Raw genomic sequence first — 18,946 nt, 5'->3', positions numbered from 1 at the left:
GATAAAGAATAAAAGGGTGTTCCTCTCCAATTTCTTTTCCTCCACCAACCATGATCCACCCCTGAGCAGATAGTGACACTACAGAAGAACGGTTATTCTGTTATATCAAGTCTTAAGCTATTCTAAGACTATTCTTTTTATGGCATTTGTATTTATTATTTATAAAACTGTATATATTTTATTAAAAATGCATTTTTAAAATAAGTGACATTTGTTTTCAATCTCAATTTTGTGGGGGGTTTTGCATGGAAGTAAGAAAAGATATTAATAAAGGGGCAGGTTGGAATTGTAATTTTTCTATTACACCTTGAAATTCCCAGCTATAAATTCTATTCTGTTATATAGCTGCTGAAATTGTAATTGTGGACTGTTTTCCTGGATCATGGCTAATGTCCTACATCCTTTAGCAGATCTATTCGTTATTTAACATCTAGGCAGTACAAATTTTTCAAACTTAAAGGGGTTATCCAGCACTACAAAAACATGGACACTTTTCCCCCTACTGTTGTCTCCAGTTCAGGCGTGGTTTGCAATTAAGCTCCATTTACTTCAATGGAATTGAGTTTCAAAACCCCACCCAAACTGGAGACAACAGTAGGGGGAAAGTGGCCATGTTTTTGTAGCGCTGGATAACCCCTTTAAGTGTGGAGATTTGCTCAGCAAAAGATGGCACAATTCTGTAGCAAACTGAATTTAAAAAAAAGGTGTCATTTATGGTAAGCACCACATTTGGTACATAGTTACACAGTTAGTATGATTGAAAAAAATCACATAATCACCAAATTCAACCAAGGGAGAGAATGGATGGATAAAAGGAAAGAATATGGATGATGGTGACTGTTTAGATTCACAGATATACAGTTTTCAGAAGGCCTGACATTTTGGAGATTGAACTTTTTGTACTTTTTTCAGTTCTAGAACATGCATTAAATGAACTGGTACCCAGAACTGAACACCATACTCCAGATGAGGCCGCACCAAAGTTTTATAGAGCGGAAATATTATATCCATGTCCCAAGAGTCCAGGCCTGTTTTATTGCATGACATTGATATTATCCTGTTGGCCTGACTGACATTGTGTGCAGTTCTGTAGTCTACGAGTACACTCCAATCCTTCTCTACCAGCGACTCTCCCAGGGTAACTCCTCCTAGGACATATGATGCATTCAGGTTATTAGTACACAGATGCTTAATTTACATTTGTCCACATTGAAAGTCATTTGTCAAGTAGATGTCCAAATACTGTGCTTCAAAGTCTATTTATACCTTACGCACATCTTTCATAGACTGTAATTTATTACAAACCATGGTGTCATCTGAAAAAATAGAAACAGTGAGGGTAATCCCATCCTCTACATCAATATTAAATAAGTTAAACAGAAGGGGGGCCCAGTACTGAACCTGTGGGGTAGTCTACTTATAATTGAGGACCATTCAGAGTAGGAATCATTGACCACCACTCTCTGGGAATGGTTCTTAAGCCAGTTTTCAATCAGGTTACAAACTAAGATTTCTAAATTTATAAACCTTGATTTACCCATCAGACATCTATGAGGGACAGTGTCAAACACTTTTGCATAATCAAGATATGCTATATCCTCTATCTTGGATTTTACTCAAATCTTCAGTAAACCTGATCAGGTTGGCTTCTGTCCTTAGTAAAACCATTCTGGCTATCCCTCATATAATATGCCGACTATAATTTACATAATACTATTACCCCTCAGATAGTTTCACAGCTCAAATAGTTTTTCCTAAGCTTAACAGACTATAATTACATGAGGAAGTCCTAGAGCCCTTTTTGAAGATCAGCACTACATTTGCCTTTGCCAGTCCCTTGGCCCAATACCAGGACCTATGCACAGCCATGGGCAACATTTATCAATTGCATAAGCTATTTTATGCTGTAATAGTAGGTGTCTAACTAGTTCAACAATGAAAAACTAAGTAGTCATCACAATGGAAAGAAAGTGGGGCTGCACTACTTTGCTGGCATTTTAGTCCCCTGGGGCACACCCTGCTTAAATTCAGCCAATTCAGGAGAACTGCCAATTCAGCATTTGGTAAGATGGGCAGGTAGGCCGCCCTAGCATGGGGACCATTGAAACCTTTTTTTTTACTCCACTGCCTATACTCATTTACACTAAAATGATAAAATAACAGAAGAACTGACAGAAAATCCACCAATAAACAGAAAGATCTGCGTTTTTTGTGGCATATTTTCAGCCCAAAAAACACCATGCAAAATTTGGGTCTGACAGAAGCCTTAGAAAAGTTTGCCACATGACAGGTGCACTAAAGTATTCTCTCTTGGGCAGCCACCTTGCCTAAACATGTACAGGGCAGTATAAATGCAAAAGTTTAAAAAATAAAAATAAACTGTAAACTGTTGTATTTTCCCTTTCAGGCGTAGGCAATATGGCTTTCTAGGCGTTATTTTAACACAAGTACTAGCACGTCGTAAGAGTAGTAGTCATAAGTAAAAGCTAGGCAAATACTGTAAGAGCTAAAACTAGAACCAGTTAGACCAGTGGGGAACACACCTAACATGTGATGCAGAACAAAAATAGTAATTTACTGAACCATCAAAGCACATTTACACACACATGCTATTCTTTTTTCATTTCCTTCTCTTATTTATGAGTTTCAGAATTATACAGTATACTGATAGACATTGGAAAAGTTATATAATGTCTCGTATACGCAAAATGATTAACAGGTTTGTATGGTCATTACGGAGAAGTTAACATGTTGTTGTGGGCAGAAGAGACATGAGACACCTGGGTGAGCTGAAGGTTGGTACCTCTGAGGTCATCTTGAGGTCCCGCAGACACTATGGGTGGCATTTATCAAGACCAGTGTACAAGTTTGCCAGTCTAACATAAAGCCCCATGCCCATGTCCCACATCAGATTTACTGAGAGGCGTACACCTCTCAGCAAATCCAATGAATCTGAGGCTGTTTTTAGTCGCAGAAATCTACTATGAGCTATGAGCTGGAGGAATTTGTGTATTTCCAGGTCTTCTGCGTGTATAACACTGTGGGGAACTACTGGGGATAAGTCGGGGGGGAATTTAAGGCCGATTGTCTCAATGTACATATGATGCCTTAGAACAGTAGTGTCTTTTTAATTGTATGTTCTCTGAGTCTGTAGTGTCCTGGTACAGATAGTCCACTAAGCTTTATACCACCTGGGTAAAGTAACTCTGACAGGTAACACACAAACGGGGATGAAGGTGTTATTTGTGCGTTTCCCCACTAGGAGTCACTCTCTGTCTTATGTATATGTACAGTGGTCCCTCAACTTACAATGGCCTCAAGATACAATATTTTCAACATACAATGGTCCTTTCTGGACCATCGTAACTTGAGACTTGACTAAACATACAATGCTACAGACAGTAAGGATCGGCATCACATGTAAAAAAATAGATAACCAATCAATGTAAGTGGCCATTTTACTGGTAAAACCCCAGTGTTACTAAAGTGCCTGCAGTGATTGGCTGGCTAGTATCTCCTCTCTACACTACAGAGTGATACTACATGTCCTGTACTGTTCTTTACCTGTACCATAATGAGCTGCTCCTTTGGTCACCAGGTGAGGACGGCTTCATTTTATTTTTTTGGAACCCTGTATAAGCTGTACAGAACCCAGAACACACTCCAGTCCTTTATATAGAAAGTGATTTACAGCTTCTAGTCACTCTTTCTGTCTGTTGTATGTAAGGAATTGCTTTATTCATATTAGTTAGCTGCTTATTTTCATTTAAATTTATTTATTTTTTCTCATTTTGGAATGAACTTTTGGGGGTTCTGAATCAATTACCAGTTTTCCTTAGAGTATTGGTTTCAACATACAATGGTCACCCTGGAACCAATTAATATCTTATATAAAAGGGGTACTCCGGGCTGGGGGGTATTTTGGAGGATCGCCGGGGAGGGGCTGGAAATTGAAGCCAGAGGTCACTTACCTCCCCCGTTCCAGCGCCGTAGCCTGGATAGCGCCGCCCGGTACTCCCGTCCCACTGCCGCTTCCTGGTCAGAGCTGCCGCATGAGATGTGACGTCTCAAGGCAGCTCTGCCATTCAGAGGCCGAGGAGGGACTCTGGAGTCCCGAAGCGGGACTCCGCTACGGCCACTGAAGGAGAGTATTGGGTTAGGTTGTATTGTCATGTTTTGGTATGTGTCCAATCACAGGTGCAGATTTGTTTCCCCTTATTTTTACACCTCTTACACTTATTCTCTCTCCTATTTTAAGCAGCCCCAACAATCCCAGAGAAGCTTAGTCACCCCTATAAAAGGGAGGTCAGTTCCTGGTGGGAGGTCTTCAGTTAGTCAGTGAATGAAAAGAGACACAGCCAGAGAGAAAGTTCCTGCTGCAGTGAAGCTGGGCCTGGCCCAGGCCAGGACCTTTGTCAGGGACTAGATTCTTCTATGCAAGTAACTTGTTCCAGCATGCAATGCTTAATCTCAAGAAGGGGTACTCGTCGTCCTTTGGATTCTCCCTTGTTCACGCCTGGGAACCTTCTTTTCAACAGTCAGGGCAGTTACCACAGCAAGGAACTGACCCCCATTGGACAAATAGCAGGAAGCTGACACATCCTACTGAGAGCGCACAGCGATTTCCAGGAAAAATTGGAACATCTGCTACACCCAGTAGTAAAGGCCTGGGACTTGTACTACCCAGCCTGGCACTTGTTGAACTGGTTTAGGACAGAAGGCAGTGAGATAGAATTATCTAAACGAGTACTCTTCACTCTTCAACACTACTTCTACTAAACACTATGCGAGCAGAGTACATAGCTACCTGGACGAGGCTCCCAAGACGGCCCCCCTGCACTTCTAACAAGCTACTTTTACTATTCTTACTTGCTCTTCATTCTCTGTCATCTGCAACTGCTCTCAGAAGGACCAGTGTTATTTTTACTAACTTGTATTGCACTGAAGATTTTAAGTAAACTGTCATTCTGGTTAAGTGCTGGACTCTGTCCTAATATTGTGCTAGATCGGCACTCGTTTTTTGAGCTGTGGTATCCCACCACTGGGGTTTTCTTCTTTGCACCTGCCCTAAAGTTCTCAGTCAGGTTAAACAAGTGGTGGATGAGGTATTTCGAGTCAGTATTTCTTATATGTATTATTACTGAAGGATCAGACACTGCTCCGGTCTCCCCCAAGGAAGCGGAGGAGCCAGTGAGCGGCCCTGTCAGGCTGTAAGGTGAGATGATGAACTCACCACAGTGACTAGGCCCTGTTGGCCACAAGTTCATGTGTGCTGAAACCGTTCAAGTTTCTGTGCCCAGCTATGCTGCAAATTGTAGATGCATCATAGCACCATTAAGGGTGTAAATGGACTGATGCATCCAGCATTCTAGTTTACAAGTTAATTGCACTATGGATGATCTTACCATTGCCTATTGCCAAAGTTATTTATATTGTTATTAATTTGCCTGTTTTATACTGTGTATATTGTCTTGTTTTAACCCATGCTTTGCCTTAACCGTCCTTCTTACTTTCCTTCAGGTGCTATGCCATGGACAGGTTTTCTCAAGTGGGGGAGTATGTGGTGTCCCACCACTGGTGTTTTCTTCTTTGCACCTGTCCTAAAGTTATCACTCAGGTTAAACAAGTGGCGGATGAGGTATTTTAAGTTTCCCCACTACTATTGCACAGTTAATTGTGTGTACCATGTGTTGTGTGCTCAACTATCACAAGTGCTCTTTTCTGCTATCCTTCCCTCTTTTGCCTCTCTCTCCACATACTTATCCCCACCACTCACAGGAGGGTACACAAACACCCTTGTAGGAGGAACTACACTGATGGGGAGGAAGTGGGTTCAGTTCTTGTCAGGTTTTCAGTGAGAGAGGACACAGCCAAACCAAGTTCCTGCTGTAGTTAAGCCAGGACCCCTGACAGGAACCAAGTACAGATGCAGAAAAGACTTTCTTCTATGCAACCAACTACTTCACTATGCAGTGTTAAGCAACAGTAAGGGATAGCAGCCACCAAGGAACACCCTAGTCCATGCCAGGAACTCCACGGCCATTGAGGGATTATTCTCTTTTCTCAAACCCTGCAAGAAGCAGGAGGTACGTATTAAAGGAAACCCTGCAAGAAACAGGAGGTATGTCTTTCAAATGCCCAGCTGTAGGAACTTACAAAAGGCCCTTATTCTCAGTCTGGTCAGACATAGTCTAAATGTGAGTAAGAGTATCACTTCACTACAAAGATATCTTCAATATAGTTCCGGCAGAGTACAAGGGCTACATTGGGCATAGGTCTCCTCTGGCAAACTCCTCTCCTCTTCTCTCTACCTTCTACAAAGTACTACTACTTCCACTCTTCCAAGCACCTACCTAAAGCACTAAGTCAGCACTCAGTCTGTGTCAAGATTAATACTGGTTGCAAAATGTGTACTGTTGTATTCTCAAAGCTTTTCAGTAAAGTTGTTATATTTTTATATATCAAACGCAAGAGACTCTGTCTACCTCTGCCTGCACCTGCACCTATAAACACACCACCGCACACCTTGGGTTATTTTTCCCCTTCTCTGTGGGTGGCGGTACCGACATCCCGGGTGGGTTATTTGCCACTCCAGGTCGCTGTGACAAGAGCCCAAGTGACCTACAACATTGGAGGTAACCAATCATTTGGAGTCACAAACTGGCCATATATAAAACAGGTACCAACATGACACCTGTGTGCTGGACTAGCACTGGCGTCACAACAAAGAACATGACCTCAGAGTGCACCACAGAGCTATTACACAGGCCAACTATTGGACAGCAAGGGTTGCATGGACACGTGAGAAGGGAGTGAAACAAGCAATGTGTTTTCTGTTTCCATATAGACCTGGAAAAAAGGCTTTGTATGGCAGTAAACAAATAGGTAGGAAGTTGTATTGGCAACTAATTATTGTGCAGCCAGGGCTGCACGGACATCTTTAGCGATTTCTGTGAAGCCTTTGCTTTAAAAGTGAAATTTATACTCAATTACTCCCTTGTCTGTACACTGTTTTATCCTATCACAGGTGCAGGTGCCCCACACAGCTTTACACGTCTTCCCTCTCTTTTCCCCATCAATGGGAGTCAGTCCCAGTTTCCCCTATAAAAGGGTGGTTAGTTCCTGGTGGGAGGTCTTCTAGTCTTCAGTAGATGTGGCGGAGAACACAGCTAAGAGCTAAGAGCTCCTGCTGCAGTGAAGCCGGGCCTGGCCCAGGCAGGAGATCTTGTCAAGGACTAGAAACAGGAAAGAGAGATTCCTTTTCAATGCAAGTGACTAGTACCAGTATGCAGTGCTAAATCTTAACTGTCCTATACTGTTCCTATATTCTCAGGTGAGTTACCACAGCAAGGAACTGATGCCCAGTAAGACAAAGAGCAAGCATAGCTCTCCTTGGTGGTCTGTGGAAGTCTCCACGCTCAGAAGTAAAGGACTGGGGCTCATACTACCCAACCTGGCACTCGCTGAACTGGTTGGGCAGAAGGCGTTCAGATAGCAGGTATCTAAACGTGAGTACAAGTATTGTTCTCCACACTCTTCTACACTACAAATCCTGACAGAGTATACTGCTAATTGGACAAGGCCCTCAAGATGGCCCCTACACCTGCACTAAACTACTTCTACCTTCTCTTCACTCTTAACTTCTATCACCTGCACCTGCTGAGTTTACTACTGTTATCTTTTGTTGCACTAAAGTCTTTTCCAAGTAAAAGTCACTCTGGTTAAGTGCTGGTATCTGTCCTATTTTCGTGTTGCCGCACCTGCACCTACACCTTACACTTTGGCTACCTCTTTTTCAAGCACAGTGCCCTAGGGTGGGTTCTATCACCACTCCTGGCCACCGTGACAATTTTCCAAAAGTGAATTCAAGCCCACCTTGCTGTACCACCCTCGGTCACAGCAACTGGTCACTGGTATGTTTGTTCAGATAAAGATAATTTTTTTTGCTCCACAAATAGCGTCTTTCTTGCGCCAGTATAATGAGCTTCTCCACATCCATGTTTATGGCTGCTCTGTATATGGCTGCTCTGTATATGGCTGCTCTGTATATGGCTGCTCGGTGGCTGCTCTGTATATGGCTGCTCTGTATATGGCTGCTCGGTGGTTGTGCAGTGTCCCCGGGACACTGCAGTTGCACTGTTAGGGCTGCTCTATTCATGGGCTTCTTCTTCTTTCTTAAACCCAACCCCTTCTCCTATGGCGAAATCACGAGCCGCTATTTTTTGCAGAGGTTTTGGATGCAAAACTCGTACAATCCACAAGAAATAGCAAATTTCATAGACTTCTATGGGAGGATCCACACTAGGGCATGTCCATTTTTTTCGAACAGGATGCGTACACGTAATCTACTGATGGTGTGAATAGTTAATAAAAATCAATGCGCACTAAGTCAAAAGTGTAATTACAAATCTGCAATTCGGCCTAAAATGTGGCGGAAATGTTTTTCAGCCAAAAAAAAAATTAAAAAAGCAAGTAAAGCTATGTTCACACCATGTTTATGTTTTTTTTACATGTATCAACATCCCATGATAATGTGATGACAACGTATACTGTGACATACAGTAGCGGATGCCTTTTATTTCAATGACCTGAACAGAATCGCCTAATGATTCCATTTATTTTAGTATATACTACTTCAGGGGAACTCAGTTGTGTCGGTGTGCTGTGCTTTTGTGTCCAGGTAAATTAGCATATACTATACTAGTGAGAAACAGTCTAGTCTAGTCACTTATGCTACGTTTACACGGAACGATTATCGGACGAATTTTCGCGATAACGATCGCATTGAGCAATAATTGTTCCGTGTAAACGCAGCGAACGATCAAGAGATTAGCTAAACATCGTTCATTTTGATCTTTGAACATGTTAATAAATCGTTGTTGATCGTTCGCAAAAAAATCGCTGATCGTTCCGTGTAAACAGTCGTTCAGTGATTTTACCTATGTGCGAGATAGGCTTAAGCGATCGCAAAACGAATTTTCTGTACGATATATCGTTCCATCTAAACGCTGATCGTTCTAAAAAAATCGTTACTTCGAAATCGTTAATCGTACAATCGGGCGAATTATCTCTCCATGTAAACGTAGCATTAGGGTCCATTTACACAGAAAGATTATCTGACAGATTATCTGCCAAAGATTTGAAGCCAAAGCCAGGAACAGACTATAAACAGAGATCAGGTTATAAAGGAAAGCTTGAGATTTCTCCTATTTTCAAATCCACTCCTGGTTTTGGCTTTAAATCTTTGGCAGATAATCTGCCAGATAATCTTTCTGTGTAAATGGACCCTGAGGCTTTTGGAGACTAAGGGTACTATTACACGGAACGATAATCGGCCGAATTGGCCCGATTCGGCCGATTATCGCTCCATGTAATAAATGCAATATAGTTGATATAGGTTAGACCCTATTTTTGTCGGGCGCCGACCGCGCACCGCTACGTGTAATAGCGGTGCGTGGCCAGCGACTAACGATATACATTACCCATCCACGTTCCAGGGCTTCTCCTGCCGTCCGCTTCTCCCGGGGTCCCGTGCGCGCTCTAGCTTCACAGCGGCTTGTCAGCTGATAGGCCGCTCAGCCAATCACAGGGTGCGGCGGTCCCGGCCTATGATTGGCTGAGCGGCCTACCAGCTGACAGGCCGCTGTGAAGCTAGAGCGCGCACGGGACCCCGGGAGAAGCGGACGGCAGGAGCAGCCCTGGAACGTGGATGGGTAATGTATGCCAGTTTAGCAAGGGCTGCAAGGACATCGGTAACGATGTCCTTGCAGCTCTTGTCAAACGATTATCGGACCGTGTAATAAAGCCAGTAAACGAGCAACGATCGGGCCCTGCTCGGCCCGTGTAATACCACCCTAATGCTGCGTTTACACTGACAGATTTATCTGACAGATTTTGGAAGCCAAAGCCAGGAATGGATTTGAAAAGAGGATAGATCATAGTCTTTCCTTTATGACCTGATCCCTGTTTATAGTCTGTTCCTGGTTTGGGCTTCAAAAATCTGTCAGATAAGTCTATCTGTGTAAACGCACCAGGGTAAGGGTACAAACACACACACCGTATACGCAGCGTATTTACTGCTGCGATACGCAGAAGATACGCAGCAGATACGCAGCAGATTGCATCTAAATAACTGAACACAGCATCAAATCTGCTGCGTATCTGCTGCGTATCTGCTGCGTATACGGTGTGTGTGTTTGTACCCTTATGCTACATTTACACGGAACGATAATTCGCCCGATCGTACGATGAACGATTTTGAAGTAACGATTTTTTTTAAAACGATCAGCGTTTAGATGGAACGATATATCGTACAGAAAATTCGTTTTGCGATCGTTTTACGATTGCATAAGCCTATCTCACACATAGGTAAAATCAGTGAACGACTGTTTACACGGAACGATCTGCAAATTTTTTGCGAACGATCAACGACGATTTATTAACATGTTCAAAGATCAAAATGAACGATTTTTAGCTAATCGCTTGATCGTTCGCTGCGTTTACACGGAACAATTATCGCTCAATGCGATCGTTATCGCGAAAATTCGCCCGATAATCGTTCCATGTAAACGTAGCATAAAGGTGCGTTTACACAGAAAGATTATCTGACAGATTATCTCCCAAAGATTTGAAGCCAAAGCCAGAAACAGACTATAAACAGAGATCAGGTGATAAAGGAAAGCCTGAGATTTCTCCTCTTTTCAAATTCATACCTGGCTTTGGCTTCAAATCTTTGGCAGATAATTTGTCAGATAATCTTTCTGTGTAAATGTACCCTTATGCTATGTTTACACGGAACGATTATCGGGCGAATTTTCACGATAACGATCACATTGAGCAATAATTGTTCCGTGTAAACGCAGCGAACGATTAAGCGATTAGCTAAAAATCGTTAATTTTTATCTTTGAACATGTTAATAAATCGTCGTTGATCGATCGCAAAAAATTCGCAGATCGTTTCGTGTAAACAGTCGTTCACTGATTTTACCTATGTGCGAAATAGGCTTAAACGATCGCAAAACGATCGCAAAACGAATTTTCTGTACGATATATCGTTCCATCTAAACGCTGATCGTTATAAAAAAAATTGTTACTTCGAAATCGTTAATGGTATGATCCGGCGAATTATCTCTTCGTGTAAACGTAGCATAATGCTACGTTTACATGGAGCGATAATTCGCCCAATTGTACGATTAACAATTTCAAACGAACGATTTTTTTTTATATAACGATCAGCATTTAGATGGAACGATATATCGTACGGAAAAAAACGTTAAGCGATCGTTTTGCGATCGCTAAAGCCTATCTCACACATAGGTTAAATTGGTGAAACACTGTTTACACGGAACGATCTGCGATTTTTTTTGGGAACGATCAACGACGATTTATTAACATGTTCAAAGATCAAAATGAACGATTTTTAGCTAATCGCTTGATCGTTCGCTGCGTTTACACGGAGCAATTATCGATCAATGCGATCGTTATCCCGAAAATTTGCCCGATAATCGTTCTGTGTAAAAGTAGCATTACACATATGGCCTTTTTTGGGGTGGCGTTTTTCTCTCCTTTCTTGCATTTTTGAGGCTCTGGGGAAGTGTTTCCAAAACTGTTTTTCCATGATGAGTATGTGGCATTTTTTTCTCCCATAGACTTCAATGGGATTATTCCGGTTGTCTGAATTGCTGTGCGTTTGGGTGTTTTGTGGTTTTTGTTTGTTTTTTTCTGGCGTTTTTGTCACCTTTTGTGGTCCAGAAGCTAATTCATCTGAGTAAAAAAGTTTTACACACACACACAAATTCAAAAATGCTAGAACAACGCAGATGCATAAAAAAGTCATGTGCCGCATTAGCGTTTTTCTAGCATTTTGTTTTTCTGGCCTCAAAAACGCCAGACAAAAAGTGTGTGTGAGGGCATCCTCAAGGCAATGTGAACTTAGCCTAATAAACCCCCATTCTCCACCAGTGTTTCTCAATTCCAGTCCTTATGGCTACCAACAGGTCATGTTTTGAGGATTTCCTTAGTATTTCGCAGGTGGTATAATTATCCTCAGTGCCTCAGGTATTATCACAGGTGTTCTTTGTTCTGGATATCCTCAAAACATGGACTATAGGGACTGGAATTGGCACTGCCCTGCAGAATCAAGATCACACCACTGCTGAAAACTATATAGCTGTAATGACAATTCACTCATTTAGAAACCACACCTGTCTTGTAGGAGAGAATTGTCTACTAGGTTTTGTCCAGAACAAGATATGGCGGATCTGGATGTGCGAGGTCAGGATGGGAAGATGTAGATTTAGCAGAGGTGAATTTGTCATTAGACTATTCTTATAGGGTAATAGCCCAGTGAGCAAGCTGACCTGTTCCCTTTTATTTCTACTTTCTCAAGATTGAATGCAAAACTGACAAAGGAGAAGACGATCAATGAAGAGAAGTCGCCAGGCCCCCCACTTATCACAAATATTGTATGTATGACTGTGTGTTCTACTAAGGATAATTCCACATTGCATTTTACAGTGTCACAGGTATATGCCAAGAGGATTTCTTGATATATACATTTGATGAATGCCATTGTATATGCCATAGGCTCCCATTGTGTAAAAACAAAAATGTGAACAGTGTACAAAAAAAGAAAGAAAAAAGGGCAGTCTGCTTCACTAATCCATACAGCACATGGTGTACTAGAACAATAGAGGCCAAATAGACATGTAGGAACCATGACTGATACATTCATTGCCCCATAGGGTTTTCTTAGAGGTTGTTTAAAGTGCAACTATCATCTTTCGCTGGTGGCAGGATACGCTATCAAAATCCTGCGGTCATGCTCCCTGGTTAGGCATACACCAGAGATGGAATTCTTCTGGTAGTGGCATGGTATACAATGCAGTCCATGGGGCTGCAGTATTTTGATAGTGTATCCTACCACCAGTGAAAGATGTTAGTTACGCTTTAAGAGTACAAACACACACAGCAGATACGCAGCAGATTTGATGCTGTGTTCAGTTATTTAGATCTTATCTGCTGCGTATCGCAGCAGTAAATACGCAGCGTATATGCCGTGTGTGTTTTTACCCTAAAGAGTCCCCATCATTATGCCTTACCACATGTTTTAATCAAAGAGCTTGTGCATGGAACTCACTGGGGGTAGGGCAATTGGTGTTAGATGTGTAACTTCACAATACACTGTGGACATCCCGTGGCAGCGCATAATGGTAGTCACTCTTTTAGGTCGCCTTTACATCCTTTTTGTTGTGGCTTGAAAAAAATTTGGTTGCAGTCTTTGTGGCATTTTTTCCATAATAGTGTATAATAGATTGGTTGTGTTCACACATTTCCGTCAGTCTTTTTCCAACCAAAACCCAAAGGCGTCTGAAAACACAGAAGTTGTGCAGATCTTTCCGTTTTAATTTTGCCCCGTCAGTTCCACTTCTGGTTTTGGTTTCAAAAAGATTGGCAGAAATACTATGTGTGAACATAGCTTATAGGTGTTTTTAGTTTTTCCTGGTACAAGTGGAGTGATTATTTGATTATGTGCCGTCATGAAAGATCTCTCTAGAGAATTGTAAAAAAAATAAGTGCAACAAAGAAAAGGGCAACATACTTTTATGTATGTGTTTTTGTTTTTTATAGATAAGAAGGGTACATTCACATGTACAAGATCTGCTGCAGATTTTATGCTGTTAAATCATTAAGTTACATTGACTTTGCAATATCAAATCTGCAGCATATCCTGTATGCATGAATGTACTCAAAAGACATAGGGGGAGATTTATCAAACTGGTGTAAAGTAGAATTGTCTTATGGTGCGTTCACACAGGCAGATTTATCTGACAGATTTTTGAAGCCAAAGCCAGGAACAGACCATAAACAGGGAACGGGTCATAAAGGAAAGACTGAGATTTCTCCTTTTTGTCAAATCCATTCCTGGTTTTGGCTTCCAAAATCTGTCAGATAAATCTGCCTATGCAAATGCACCATTATGCTACGTTTACACGAAACGATTATCGGGCGAATTTTAACAATCGAATTCGAACAATAATCGTACGTGTAAATGCGGCGAACGATCGAAAAATCATTCATTTTGATCTTTTAACATGTTCATAAATCGTCGTTCGCCGATCGCAAAAAATTCGCCGATCGTTCTGTGTTAACAGTTGTCGCGCGATAGTCCGGCCGCCCGCAGCTCCTAGGCTTCCATCAGTCACAAATTTAGTAAGTCATTTTTTGGCCTAAAAACTGCTGGCAGTTCTTAACTATGTTTTGTTTTTCTGGTGTTTTTTTTTTTTTTTACCTTTTCAGTTTAGTGTGTGAGGCTGTTTACACATAGGGGGACATTTATTAAAGGAGAAGTCTGGCAAAAAATTTTATTAAAGAATTGTATTGTCCCCCAAAAGTTATACAAATCCCCAATATACACTTATTACAGGAAATGCCTATGGCAGAGGGATGCTCAGTGTCCCTCCAGTGCCCTGTCTCCCTCAGTGTCCCCCTGCCACCATCCTCTCCAGCAGCCACAGCCCGCACAGCTCTGGGAGTTGGGTCGTGACATCACCATGTTATCCAGGAAGTGAAGCCTTGATGCAGTAGTAAGTGCAGGGAAAAAAGAACTTTATAAGCATTTCTCGTAATAAGTGTATATTGGGGATTTGTATAACTTTTGGGGGGCAATACAATACTTTTAATAAAAATTTTTGCCGGACCTCTACTAAGTCTGGCATTTTTTGCGGTGGATTAAAAATGTCCCAGCAACGTCGATGTGCAGCCTCTACATAAATCCCATACTCTCCAGTGTGTGCACGTAGTGAAACAAACACCAGCTCAGAACTGGCAAAGGTTTCTTTAAGTGGACACAGAGCCTACATCCCCCGTTCCGCCCCTCTGGCACAACAAGCATGTGTGAATAAATTTATTCACATGTGGTCCCTCTACACCAGAAAATGGCCACTCCGCACCATAATAAATGTTCCCATAGTATTTTGAGCAGTTTTTCTGTCAGCATTTTCAGTCAAAGGGAACTTCAAGCGGATTCTATGCTCGGGCAGATTCCTTCGTTCACCCAAAGCCTTGACATATCACTTCTTTGGGCGGATGGTGGAATCTGCCTGATCATAGAATGAAGCTTATGGGACGGGCGGAACTTCGAGCAGAATCCGCTTTAAAGGGGTTATCCAGCGCTACAAAAACATGGCCACTTTCCCCCTACTGTTGTCTCCAGTTTGGGTGGGGTTTTGAAACTCAGCTCCATTGAAGTAAATGGAGCTTAATTGCAAACCACACCTGAACTGGAGACAACAGTAGGGGGAGCGCTGCATAACCCCTTTAAGTTCTCCGCTCTGAATCCATACTGTGCACATACCCAAATTCAGGAGTGTAACAGACAGAGAAAAACTATATTGGGAATATTTGCTCAGTTTTTGTGTTTTCAACCCACTTATGGTTGTGAATCCAGCCTTAGAGCTTGCTGTATATTTAAAAACTTACCCAAAAAATGTTCCCCAAGTTAAGAAAAAATTGGCAGAAAGTATTGTAGGTACAGAGTTTTATATTCCCTCCTGACCTCTAACGAACATCTGGCCACAGCATTTTTTCACCCAAAAACACCAGGTACAGTATGTTAAGAGATTTATCTGACAGATTTTTAAAGCCAAAGCCAGGAACAGACTATGAACAGAGAACAGGTCCTAAAGGAAAGACTAAGTTTTTCTCTCATCTCAAATCCATTCCTGGCTTTGGCTTCAAAAATCTCAGATAGATCTCTCTGTGAAAAGGCACCATCAGTCTCCCGATGCCTGCTCACTAACAAGCCAGCCAGCCAGTCACTGGGGGCAGCGGGACAGCTCACATTGTGTGACAACCCAGCCTTTGCCCTCACAAATGAAAAGTGTAAAAAAAAAATAACTATACATTTTTATATGGATGAGGGGGAAGATTCAATTTAAATGTTGCATTATCATCTGACATAAATTGTTAGCAACTGTTATGAACCTGCTGATCTCTAAAATAAAGTGAGTTGTAGTAAATAGTTTCATCTCCTGTTGGCATTTGTCAGCCAGAAAAAAGGATCAGGAGACAAACTGGCATATCCGATGGGACCCCTTTTAAAGGGCACCCATCGCCACAGACGTTGATGGACTAGCGGCAGTGTTGACAGTGCTTTCCAGTTTTTTGTTGTTTTTTTTTTAATTGGGAAGAAAAAATCCATGATTTTAGGATCATGACTTGGATTTCTCCCATGGATTCCACAGCAGAAAAGAAAAATTGCCGTGTGGCCATTGCCTAAATTTTTAGTTTTCCCAGATGGCACTGTTGATTTAAAATTATACGTTTGGTACTTTTTCTTAACCAGTTACATCTTGACTCTTGATGTACGTCAGTCTGCAACATATTTCAAAATAACTTTTTACTTCCTTGTGCCTTTTTGTATTCTCAGTGAACCATGGCGGGATGGGATTTACTTAAAATATTGCTTGATGAAGTTCAGGAACATTCCACGCTGATTGGAAAAGTTTGGCTGACTGTGCTTTTCATCTTCAGAATACTCATCCTAAGCTTGGCCGGCGAGTCTGTTTGGGGAGATGAGCTGTCTGACTTCACCTGCAACACAAAGCAGCCCGGGTGTACCAATGTCTGTTACGATAAGGCTTTCCCTATCTCGCATGTGCGCTATTGGGTGCTGCAGTTTCTATTCGTCAGCACTCCCACCTTGATCTACCTCGGGCATGTCATTTATTTGTCCAGAAGGGAAGAAAAATTGAATTGGGAGAATACCAAAGACGTAAGTGCTGAGAATAATACAAAAAATCAAGCGATTCCCAAAAAATTTAAAATCCATGGAGCCTTAGTCTACACCTATGCACTTAGCGTTATCTTCAAAAGTGTATTTGAAGCTGGGTTTGTGTTTGGTCAGTGGTATTTGTATGGTTTTGTGATGCCTCCAGTTGTTGAGTGCTCAAGAATGCCATGCCCCCACAAAGTGGACTGTTTTGTTTCCCGACCCATGGAAAAGACCATCTTCATCATCTTCATGTTAGTGGTTTCTCTCATATCTTTGTTGCTCAACTTACTTGAACTTATTCACCTTTGCAGCAAGCAATTTCATAAACGCAATTGTAATATTGTTACTAAATCGCCTAAAAGCTTATTGAATGGAGTCATTTCTCATCAGTCTTATTCTAATCCCACGCCAAGTGACCAAGAGCTACCTGTGTACAGCAAAGACACTACAAATAGGAATCGTTGGCCGGTCATTCATATAGGAGAAAAAAATAGTACAGAAAAGGTCAAGACAACATCTGACTGCTGGTCCCAAAGTGGTTTATCAATGGTTGTTAATAACGTTCCAGGACTAACGGCCAACTCTGCAACCACAACCTGTAGCTCCCAGACGGCTAACAAACAGCAATATGTATAGTTATTTCTGCGGAAACTGCATTCTTTTTTTTCAGACTGTAAGGGCGACTGTCTTTACATGAATACTGTTTTGCAAATGTTGTATATGGCTAAAGTCATCTATGTACAATGATTTAAAAAAGCAGTGGAAATGCACCTCTTTACTGGCTGTTTCTCTCACAATGTAATGCATGAATGTATAAAAAAAACTAAAATAAAATATTGGCACGTTGAACACAATATGGTTTCTGACTTGTGCATAAATGCCCCCCAAGCAAAAAATATTAAAGGGGAACTATCAGCAGGTTAGACAAATCTAACCCGTTGATAGCCCCCTGTTAGTTGGGGTAAACTCCGCTCTGGAGCACCGTAAAAAAAATCCTGTCTAATAATTAATAATGTGCACCATTTTTATTTTATTCTTTCTCCTCATAGTCCTATTCATGCCCCCCCCCCCTTTCTTCATTTTGGTCCCTCGTTTAACACATAAAATTGCAATTTTATGTCTCAAAAATACCCTTAAAGGTCCATTACTACATTAATTTTACTTAGTTTTACATCTGTAAAAATTAAGTGAAAGAGAATTTTATCCCCAAAAATTTTATTTGCAAAGAGAAAAAAGTCTGAAAAGTTAATATAAGAAACTGCTCAATACATCTTTCTTATAAATGCTTCCCTTTCCTGTTATCAAGAATCTTCTCTGTTTGCCCCCTCCCTGCTAGACTGTCTAGGATCTCCTCCTTTGTGCAGTTACCATAGATGACTAGTGTTAAAGGGGAACTCCAGGTAGAGGTTAAAAAAATGAAACTTCTGCAGAAGCATAAAGCATTACTTACCTATCTATTCCATTTTTGAAACTACCAAAAATCCATTTGTTTTGGGGAGTTTTGTTCTGTTTTGTGTTTCTGTACTTCCTGGTTTATCAGTTGTACACAGTACTACAGGTTCCAGAATGCAATGCTTTCCCTCAGCTGTTCATCACAGTCCTACACCCTGCCTATTCCCCGCCCAAAGCTGTTGCAGAACATCTAGGCTGTGTTCACACATTGCAGTTTCAATGTGTTACTGAATTATTTGCAGTGATTTATGATTTCATTGTGGTCCCACCCACACACACACAGCACGCTGTATTCTCTACCTGTAACACCACACAGCACACTGTATTCTCTACCTGTAACACCACACAGCACACTGTATTCTCTACCTGTAACACCACACAGCATGCTGTATTCTCTACCTGTAACACCACACAGCACGCTGTATTCTCTACCTGTAACACCACACAGCATGCTGTATTCTCTACCTGTAACACCACACAGCACGCTGTATTCTCTACCTGTAACACCACACAGCACGCTGTATTCTCTACCTGTAACACCACACAGCGCGCTGTATTCTCTACCTGTAACACCACACAGCACGCTGTATTCTCTACCTGTAACACCACACAGCACGCTGTATTCTCTACCTGTAACACCACACAGCACGCTGTATTCTCTACCTGTAACACCACACAGCACGCTGTATTCTCTACCTGTAACACCACACAGCACGCTGT

The 18,946-nt window shown here is 41.7% G+C and overlaps 1 protein-coding gene across 1 annotated transcript; it reads left to right on the top strand.

The window, feature by feature from the left end:
- The first annotated feature begins 12,416 nt into the window (after positions 1–12,416).
- Positions 12,417–17,410, top strand: LOC138794196 (gap junction alpha-2 protein-like). Its single transcript, XM_069972973.1, has 2 exons — positions 12,417–12,464; positions 16,430–17,410. Exon 2 carries the CDS (start codon positions 16,436–16,438, stop codon positions 17,408–17,410), a length of 975 nt encoding a protein of 324 aa, XP_069829074.1. The 5' UTR covers positions 12,417–12,464; positions 16,430–16,435.
- Positions 17,411–18,946: the final 1,536 nt, after the last annotated feature.

The sequence above is a fragment of the Dendropsophus ebraccatus genome, chromosome 5 (assembly GCF_027789765.1).
Source record: "Dendropsophus ebraccatus isolate aDenEbr1 chromosome 5, aDenEbr1.pat, whole genome shotgun sequence".
NCBI classification, from domain to species: domain Eukaryota; kingdom Metazoa; phylum Chordata; class Amphibia; order Anura; family Hylidae; genus Dendropsophus; species Dendropsophus ebraccatus.
The sequence above is the reverse complement of the archived record's forward strand: the minus strand, read 5'-3'. Positions and strand labels throughout refer to the sequence as shown.

Excerpts from the sequence above, each read along its gene's own strand:
- LOC138794196 (XM_069972973.1), top strand. The coding sequence starts at position 16,436 with ATGGCGGGATGGGATTTACTTAAAATATTGCTTGATGAAGTTCAGGAA.